The sequence below is a fragment of the Humulus lupulus genome, chromosome 9, assembly GCF_963169125.1.
Source record: "Humulus lupulus chromosome 9, drHumLupu1.1, whole genome shotgun sequence".
In the NCBI taxonomy this organism is placed as follows: domain Eukaryota; kingdom Viridiplantae; phylum Streptophyta; class Magnoliopsida; order Rosales; family Cannabaceae; genus Humulus; species Humulus lupulus.
This window is the reverse complement of record NC_084801.1, coordinates 173,035,269-173,045,690: the sequence shown is the minus strand read 5'-3', so window position 1 is coordinate 173,045,690 and position 10,422 is coordinate 173,035,269. Positions and strand designations below refer to the sequence as shown.

The 10,422-nt window shown below is 29.4% G+C and overlaps 2 protein-coding genes across 2 annotated transcripts; both read right to left on the bottom strand.

The window, feature by feature from the left end:
- Positions 1-223: 223 nt before the first annotated feature.
- Positions 224-5,768, bottom strand: LOC133801144 (protein NRT1/ PTR FAMILY 5.5-like). Its single transcript, XM_062239296.1, has 2 exons — positions 5,508-5,768; positions 224-1,449 (listed from the first exon to the last, which is right to left on the bottom strand). The coding sequence occupies exons 1-2, from the start codon at positions 5,693-5,695 to the stop codon at positions 570-572; spliced, it is 1,068 nt and encodes a 355-aa protein (XP_062095280.1). The 5' UTR covers positions 5,696-5,768; the 3' UTR covers positions 224-569.
- LOC133801145 (protein NRT1/ PTR FAMILY 5.5-like) lies at positions 5,768-9,367 on the bottom strand. Its single transcript, XM_062239298.1, has 4 exons — positions 9,259-9,367; positions 8,946-9,002; positions 6,261-6,431; positions 5,768-5,992 (listed from the first exon to the last, which is right to left on the bottom strand). The coding sequence occupies exons 2-4, from the start codon at positions 8,974-8,976 to the stop codon at positions 5,937-5,939; spliced, it is 258 nt and encodes an 85-aa protein (XP_062095282.1). The 5' UTR covers positions 8,977-9,002; positions 9,259-9,367; the 3' UTR covers positions 5,768-5,936.
- Between the last annotated feature and the right edge of the window lie 1,055 nt (positions 9,368-10,422).

The following is a 10,422-nucleotide window of genomic DNA, read 5'->3' as shown; positions in this document are numbered from 1 at the left end:
GTGCCCCATAATAGACAAAGTTAACGAAAACGCATATGTCGTTGAGCTTCCTCACCATCTCGAAATTTCCAACACTTTCAACATGGCTGACCTGTATGATTATCATCCTCCTGACGATGCGCCCATTACTACTCTGAACTCGGAGTCTATTTCAGCTTTTATTTGCAGTTTCCTTACTATCAATTATTTATGTTAGACTTTGTCGTTTTTCCGGTTGTTATTTTAGACAAGATGGTATCGTTTTATGAGGTATTTATACGTTGATGTTGGAATGAGAAGCCTAGCCGCAATTGGAAATTTTATGGTTTGTTTCATTGTTCCAAGCTCGATTGAGCTTCCTTCAATCCAAACAGGTTTCTGCACCAACATATCACTTGAAAGTCTCCAAAAATATAAAATATATATCAATCTAATATAGAACATCTTAAAATATATAAAAAAAAAAAACCGAACATAATACTTCCATTTAGAATAATGTACACGATATACACCGTATAACACAATATCACAGTGCACCAAATTAGATATACTAAAATTGTACCCGACAAAGATAAACTGGTCCATCAAATCTAATCTGATTCTCTCACTTCTGATCTCAAACTAGTACAATAATACAAGATGTTATAATAAACAATATTTGCTATACTCAACGCAGCTAATACCCAGTAATACTTATCCAAACGACTCTTGTTTAGGTCATCTTCAAACCAACTAGTCTTACCTACCCATGCACTAGCCTTTCGAGCCACAAATACCGATAAGATACTACCTATTCTTCCTAAACCAATAATGAGCAAAGAAAAAACACTCATAACACGATCTGAAGAAGTAGGAGCCTCATGAGTATTACAGAAAAGATCAATGCTTTCATCTAAAATCCCATCAAAGCTCCCAAGAAGAAAGAATTGCGGTAGCAACCAAAACATGCTCATCGGAATTATTCCATCATAAGCAGGACCATGTTTATCGTACATATCTTTAACCTTATCTAACCTGTGCTTCTCCACGTTTGCAGCAGTAAAACAACATAGTATTGCAAAAATCATGGATACAGCTACTCCAACACAACCAGCATATTTTGATGAGAACAAATTATGTTCACTACTATTGCTATTATTACTATTATTATTATTACTTTTACTATTGTTTTTGAGTAGTTTTTGCATTATATTCTTATAAAGTTCGCTGACCAGTATTTTGGAGAGTCCGTACCATAGTCGAAGCACAACAATTGGGACTTCATACTCTTTAACCATGTAATCCATGTTGTCTGCCTGTTCGATAAAGTAAGTGTCTCCCACTGAAGATACAATACCCAAAACGAAAAAGGCCATACAAAAGGGAATTCTGCATATGAATTTTTTAACTTCTTCAACATCTCGGATCACCCTGTTTCTTTGTTCTTGATCAGCATTATTTGGTAAATTAATTATTGCTTTGTCTAGGCACCTGCGCAGAATTCTGTGTTATTAAATGTGTATACTTTTATACATATATGTAATATAACTAAGGCACAGTCTTAACATATTGTGAATAACTTAATTTGAATTTTTCTCATTATCATATGAAAGAGTTTAACCTATTATAAAAAGTTTGACCATATGCTATCAACATATAGATTTCTATTTTTAAATTTAAATTTTAGTTGTATATTGTACTTTCAAATATAAAAATTGAACTATTATTTATTATTAAAATAGTAAATGTGATATTGTTTTATTATAAAATTTATTTTTAAAATGATAACTAGATATATTATTATAATGTTGATCAGATTGTTTTTATTTTTTATTTTTTCCATACAATTTTTTTTATAATGTTTTTTTAATCAAGAACAACTTACACAATAAGATTTCAATAGTTTGAACTTTATTTTACCCTATACGAAGATAATACTCTAGCTACTTTATTATTCCAGCATACATTATCTGTCAACTACTTTTACTACAATTATGATTCTTATTATTATAATAACAATTTTATTTTTCACCAAGGATATTTAACAAATACGAAAACTAGCTAATACAAACATACACAAGCCTTGGTTGCTTTGATTTTTCCATAAACAAGTTCTGTGTACATTTTTTTCGGGGCTTAATACGAACATTTCTAAAACTTGTATATCTTCTATTCAAAGAAAAAAAGAGAGATTATATTTAAATGTAATTGTATTGTAAAATTAACAATAAGCGCTTGATATCAGGAGAACATCCAATGTATATATGAAACCTATATTGCACGTCGAATCAGGATAAATTAAATATGGTATTAAGATAGAATTAAGTATTATGTAAAGGCGGAACAACTTGATCCCCATCTAGAAATATTAGCTAATTAGTTATGTATTAATCACTTAATATTTATATATGGACTAATAATATGCTCATTTAAAATATGCATTTAAATATTACACACAGTATTATGACAGTTTTTTCAACCAATCATATTTGTTTAAACTGGGACTCATGTTACCGTATGTAATGTTTGGATGCATATGAATATATCTGAAAAATTTTGCATCATAAATTCCTATTTAGTGACAAAAATCCCTATCATTACATATTGTTATAGACGTTGGTCCCTCAGCTGTTAAGTGTGTCAAATGGTACACAATGGAGCATCCAATTGGCTGCAAAATTCACTTTTGAAAAAATTCCAACATAAATACCTATGTAGTTCAGTTTGTTACACTTGCCTAAGTAAAAATTTTGTTGGCAAAAGTTAAATAAAATAATTTATTCACCTAAAAAAATTATTAAAGTCTAATTAACAAATTATTGAAATAAAAAATAATAAAAAAGTAATCTTCAAAAGGTAACCCAATATTCATCATAATATTTGTTTTAATTCATCTTAAAAAAATTAAATTTAGCATAAAAAAGTATTAAATTCTTAGTTTTTTAAAGATGATTTTTTTTATTGTTTTTGTTTTAATTAACATTACAACAATTTTTTAATTAGATTTTAATAATTTTTTGCTGTAAATAAATTATTTTATTTTATTTTTGGCAACAAAATAAACTACATATGTATTTATGCAGCAAATTTCTCAAAAGCCAAATTTGTTGTTAATTGAGTGTGGTCACATGTACTGTTTGACACATTTAACAGCTAAGGAACCAACATCCTCAAAAAATATATAACAATAGAAATTTTCGCTACCAAAAAATTTACATAAGAATTTAAGTGCAACATAATGAACTACATATGAACTTATGACAAAAATTTTACTATAAATTACGGGTGCATGTATTATTACTTTGTCTATAAAGATTAGTTGATGTACATAATTATTTTTATAAATTTAAAGGATTAAAAAGCTAAAAAATTTCGAATGAGCTTAAGTGTAAAAAATTGAAAAAAAAATTGAATTTTTTAATTAACAAAAGCTTTATGTAATACTTTGATTAGAAGATCTATTTTTAGACATAAAATAATTAATATCTAGTACAAAATTATTATTTTTTAAATAAAATTGAATCTTAATTACTATTATTTTTTAAGAAATAAAATAATTTAAATAAATATTATATGATTAGGTAAGTGTCTTGGTTTTAAGGATTTTGTTTGCTAACTTTAACGACATATTTTAATTATTTAACAGAATATACTTTTAAAACTAATTAAAAATAAATATTTCTTGATTATACTAATATAAATTTAAATATTATAAAGTATCATTATTATAATAATATATAATACAAGAGTAGAAATTTAATAATTATATTAATATAAATTTAAATGCTATAAAATATCTTTATTATAATAATATGTAATACAAAATTATATATTTAATATAACAACAAATATTATAAATATATTATAGTGTCATGTGTTTGCAAATAATATGAATGAGTAACTACATAAGAAATTTGAATAACATTTATCTTTTATCAAGAATAAGCTAGCTTTTTCTTCAATGATTAATGTGTAATTTGTAGTTTGTGTTCAAAAAAAGGTCATCGTGTTATTATTATTATTTAAAAAAAACCATAAATAATGTTTTAGTTAATTTTTTTTTTAATATGTTTATGTCATTTTTTATGTATTTAAAATATATATATATATGATAATCATAAAAAAATTAATAAAAAAAAATAATACATTTTCTAAATTAAATTAAGCAAATGTGTATTGCATGTTGCTTTCCTCCTAGTATATATCTATATATATATATATAAATATATATATAAAGAAAATGAGGTGAAAATGAACTATGTTATAGTGTTTGGTTGTAGGAATGTAGAGACATTATATAATCACGAAGATTGTGGTGAAAATCTTTATGTATAATGATATTTGTAGCACTTAAATTATTAAGAATTTTATTTGGTGATGAAATATAATTTTAATAGTAAATAACTAGTAAAGTTATTTATATAAAGTTATAACAAAGATATATTTAAAAATAAATAATTAATTAAAAGTGGGTGCAGAGAGAAAAAACTAATGGGTAAATAGAAGCACCCAGGGCGACGCATATAGGCGGAGGGTGGCTGGAGAGCCGCCATTCGTGGCTAGCAAAAAGTTGAGAGTGAGAGAGAGAAAGAGAAGCGGGGGAGAGAGGGAATCCAAGAAAAAGAGAGAGAGAGAGAATGGACTGAGTGTGTTTTTTCTTTTTCTGATTTAATATATAATATAATTTTTGTTAAAAAAATTTATTCAAACTTTTAGGACACACATAGGTTTTTAGGGCTCACACTGGGTATCCTAAAAGAAATTCTTTTAGGACTCTCAATGAGTGTCCTAATAAGAAGTCCAGGAACTTTCGTTAAAAAAATTCAAACTTTTAGGACACATAAGTTTTTAGGGCTCACATCGCATGTCCTAAAAAAAGTTTATTAAGGATTTTCAATAATTGTCCTAAAAAGTCCAAGAGCTGTTTTTAGGGCTCGCATCAAGGCGAGTGCCCTAAAAAAATGTCCTAAAAACTTGTTTTTGTAGTAGTGCTCCTTGCTCATTTAGTCGTTCGAACTCATATATTGGAGGAAACTGATGTTTTGGAGCTTGCAACTCATGCTCAAACGCTAATGGCGTAGCTAGGGAACTTCGTGACAATTTTTACAAATATAATGCTAACACTTGTTAATCATTATCTTACTTTTTACGAGCCTATATTTCGAGACTGTTTATTTATTCTCGAAATTTGGGTGTAACAATCATTATCTACCTATTGACACAAAAAAAGTTCGCGGTTAAAAGTACTTGTTACAAAAGTTATAATTTGTTGTAATCAAATGTGTTTTCAATCACAATAAATTTTATTAATATATATAATAAGTTATAATTAAATTTAAAACTACATTATGAATAACTTATGAATAATATTAGTCACATATAAGTATTTTTCTGTTGTGATTAAAAGTGACATTTAACACAATAATTTGTAGCTATTATAATTTGTGACTACAATTATAATTAGTTATATATATGTATATTGTGAGTAAATAATGATTTTATGTATGGTAGAAAAGGTGCGAATACGAGATGAAGATGGAAACCCATACCTAAGGCGACGACCATAGCGCGTTCTAGTATTATCATAACCCTGATTCAGCTCAGTGGATCTTAAGAAGAAGCTGGGAACAATGACCCTACGAATGGTAGTAAGGAAGCTTCCAGGAGGATCATGTCTCTTGATAGAATTATGGACACTAATACTCCAGAAGAACAATGTTGCCACCAACATACACATAGTTGGGATCGCAAATCTAAGTGTCCATATATCTATTTCAGAAAGTACAAAGGTTCCAACCAATTTAACCACTATCAAAGCAACTTTGTCGTTCAAGCGCAACCGTTTAGATGGTTTTGAGCACTCAACTTCACTAAGAAGCTCTTCTAATGAGTTTAATTTATGGAAGGATATACCCACAAGCAATTGAGGTAATGCTAAGAAAAACAAGAACTTGTATCTTTTTTTAACATGGCACGAGTTATTCCCCATTGTATTGCAAGTTCCTAATGCTGATAATGACAAAAACACCAATCCCTGAAATCCAACGTATAAGTATTTATTATATATTACCAACAAAGAATTAAATACATAAAAAATTATTCATATTTTTTTGGCCTTAATTTTAACTAATTATTATTTAGGTATGATTTATTATATTAATTAAAGAGATGCGATTGAGAGTGTAAAATTTTGACATAATACTTATGTTCATATAATAAATATTTAATTCAATAATTGTGGGATTGTTAGAAACTTACACCAGTATAAGCAACACTAGATAGAAAAGCCATTCCATAATTACCCAAGTAAGAATCCACAACTTGTTGCAAAAATAAAGGAGCTATATCTGCCAAGCCCCTAAATATATTGACACCTGTGGCTGCAATCTTGTAATTAAGCTGCCATACATCTGTCAAAAATGATGCCATCAACCATAAAACGTACTCAGAAAATTTATCGCTCCATGTCAAACCTACAACATTGGGAGAAAAGTTTAGTAATCAATAACATGTGTTAGTAACTGTTAGCTGTTATTTTTTTTAATATATATTTTTATGTCGTTAAATAAAATCAAACCAAACAAGATAGTAGATAATGGAAACTACCAAGGGTACGTATATTTATTACGGTATCCTACGTACATAGGTAAATAAAAAATCCAAAATGAAAATATAAAATGTTAGAATATTTGGTTTACATTAAACATCAGAACACATCAGCAAAGTTACATTTTTTTTCTTCCAGTCTTGTCTACCATTTCGCCAGATGAGTCTGCGTTTATTTCTAGTTTTTTTTAAGTTAAATTACAGTTGTAAAACCCCCTATAAATAAGTCTTATTATCTCAGTTGTTTAAAGAGTAATAAGAGTACATATTTCATTTGTAATAATAGGAGCTATTTTCAGAGAGAGAGAGAGAACTTGAGAGAGAAACATTTGGGTCTTGGGTGAGAGATTTCTTTGTACATGGTCAAGTGTACTTGGGGTTTTGATTGGGTTCGAGGCATTGTAATTCATCAAGTGTAGAATTTCTCTAGTGGTGACAAGTTGTAATCTCTATTGCTGTTTCATAATGCAGAGAAGAACATCCCAAAGGGAGTTCAAAGAGGATGTAGACTCAAGTTATATGGGCTGAACTTCTATAATTCTTAGTGTTGATTTTATTGTGTTTTTCTTGCTGATTTTCCTATTGAATTTGTGCATGTTGTGTCTACTGGTTTGTTGATTTTGTGATTGTAGATGAAGCTGGTGTGAGGAAGGTGAATTCCCTAACAGAAAATCTAAACAAAACCACACAATAACAAACCTAAATAACAGATCCAAAAACAAAATTAGACAATAAAAAATATTCAGCTTAGATAATCCCTGCAATAGTAACCAGTTGAGAGGAACCCAAACCGGGCATAGAGCAGGAAAAACCAGTTACAAGACACTAAACCACGAAGCGGAGAAGACCCCCCAAGCCACTAGACCACAAACCAGAGATCTGATCATGAAACCAGATTTGCTGAAGTCACTTGAGCTACCACCATTCGCAAGACCACAACACATAGTTGAAAATGAAGACTAGAAATGGAAGGGAGAAGCCTAGCTAGCCATTGCATGAAAGACACACCTTGACTAGAGCCTGGCCAACGCATACGCAAGCGTCGATGACTCCATTGGCCAAAAAGAGCAGAAGAAAAAGGAAAACCAAAATTATCCTAGTTTTCTAGAAAAGAAGTGTTCCTTTAACCAAACTTAATAATGTTTGAATATATTGATAATCTTAATTTGTTTTTCAACAATATATATGTGTAGCAATCAAGCTAAGACTTAGAGAAAAAAAATGAATAAATTCTAAAAGATTAAAAAATATATATTTCTTCTTTTGTTTGGATTCAAACATAACTGGTGTTTTTTTTTATTTTTCAAATTAGAATTAAAGTTAATGTAATTTTATAATATTTAGCACATTTTGATATATTCAAAAAGATAAATATTAAAATTTTTTTTTAAATTGTTATAAAATTTCAGAAAATTATTTTTCTTCCATCTTTTCTCTAATATTCTAACTCATATTGAGAGTGGTACGAGAGAGAGAGAGTGTGTGGAATTGATTAGGTTTCTTATTAATTACTGTCTCTGTATGGGGTTAGATTAGGTTTATATCTAGGTGTGTCTATATGATGAGTCTATCATTATATCCGGCTATTCGGCTTGATTAGCCTTTTTTAAGTCATCTCAGTGGGAGATATGTTGCTGTTTTTTGAGTATTGCTTGACAAGTAGAGGACTGTGGTCTATGTGAACCCGATAGTGAAATATTATTTTCCTTCAACAAAAGAAAAAAAAAATAAACGATTGGGATTGTTGTGGCTTTATACATGTGAAAAGTAATGAGTACAAATAGATCTATAGCCAGAGATGGCACTCTTCTTCGGCTCTACTTCATTCGCAATAATATGCCCTTTGTGATGTTAGATCAAGCACATGATTGCTGGTAATGAATTGGCCATGATTGCTTAAAGTGATAATTGTGCTCGTTTGAATGAAGCTTTTTTTCGGGAAATATATATATATTTATAAATAAATATAATTTATTAGCCCAAAACTATTCCTGCTATCAAATTGTATCCTCAAATTTTGTTGGTTGATAAAAATTACTTCCAACTATTTCCAATATTAACTGACGCTTCCTTACTTGAAATTCGAGGAGTACTATTTGAAAGATGTAAATGTTTGGGCGACAGAATGCGGTGTGAAAAAGTTACTTATTATTTTCTCATCACGTCACATCAATTTTTTTGGACAAAGAACCACAATTAATTCCGTAGTGATAATAATTTAGGGGTAAATTTTGACAATTAGTGAAAAATTTCAAATGAGACAAATTAGTAGTGGTAATATTTATAGGGAAAAAATCTTATATATTCTATTTATATAAATATATATAGTGCTATTTTTCTATAACATTTAATTATTATCTGAAAGACTGAGATACGCTTACCTTTGACTTTGATCCAAATAAAAGATGTCATTGCCAAGTATTGTACGGTTCTAATCACTGTGACATTTTAATAAATGCAGAATATAGTAAGATTTTGTTAAATCTAGTGTATATATATAAATGGATCTGTATATGTGTGTGACTGAATAATTGACAAACAATATACTAAATATGATTTGCTAATAACATTTTTAAATAACAACAAATATGACTGGAAACAAAATTCCGCATCTCATCAACTATATATTTTCACTTTTTATAAATGATCGATGAAAGAAGAGAGAAAACTGGGATATATAGAAACTATTCTTACAGAATTTGGAAAAAAGATTAGAGATAATCTACAAATGCAGATTATGCAACGTTGTCCAGCTTCACGTTCGTCGTGAAATCCAACTTGACTGTGAAAAACTAATACAAATACCATATATGTTACATATTTATATATAAATGTATAAGGCGATTGCTATATATGCCATAATTAACATATACCACACAAGGTTGGTGGAAAAGGATCAACTGTTAGATCAACATGCATGTAGGTCCAATGAAAGAGCTATAACTTTCATAATTATATTCTACAGTAGTTTCTCCATTTTTTTTTTTTTTTGTGAATAAGAATCATTATTTTGCTCAAAATCAATCATGTACACTATTGGATTTCTGATGGAGTTTACCCCTATATGACTTTCATCCCATATACCTAACTTATATCCATGTATCTAACTGTACAACTTTTGAATCCAATCATTATCTCTATCTTTTTTCCCCTTATACACTAAAACAGTAAGTCGCATTTTCAACTCTGTTTTGATACGCTCTAAAGTATGATTTACATGCTAAATCTTGCATGACCACAAAGCATCATTCCGAACTCTCCATAGGTGGTATACTAAAGCAGTGACAGCTGCAATGCAGAACTTCCTCCTGAGTTTGCTGAAGTGTTTCACCTTGGAAAACCATTGCAGTAACTTGTAAAAATTCTCTGTTTGTGCTCGACAGCCTAGCCATTCCTTCATTTTCATTAGACATTGATTGCTGTAGGTACATTGAAAGAAAAGATGAGAAATCTCTTTATTGTGATCCCCACACAGCAAGCATAACTTGTCCATCTCGTGCCAAAATCTACTGAGATACACTCTGGTTCGCAATCTCTGTTGCATAGCTAGCCAAAGTATGTATCTGTGCTTCGGAATGCTACACCTCTCCCAGACATATTGACTCCATTAAACCTTTGTTTGTTGATCATATAATATTGAGTGTCCAGTTTGAACACTATACCTCAGTGCAATAAATGATGCCTTGTCCATTTTTGCTCTGAACAACTCCTTATTTTCTATGATTTTCCTCCAATACCAGCTGCAATTTTGTTGTACTGGGTAAGTCCACCAATCCATGTTTTTCAGATAGATACTATGAATCCACCTTACCCATAGATTATCCTTCTTAGATGCTATTGCCCATACATACTTTCCCA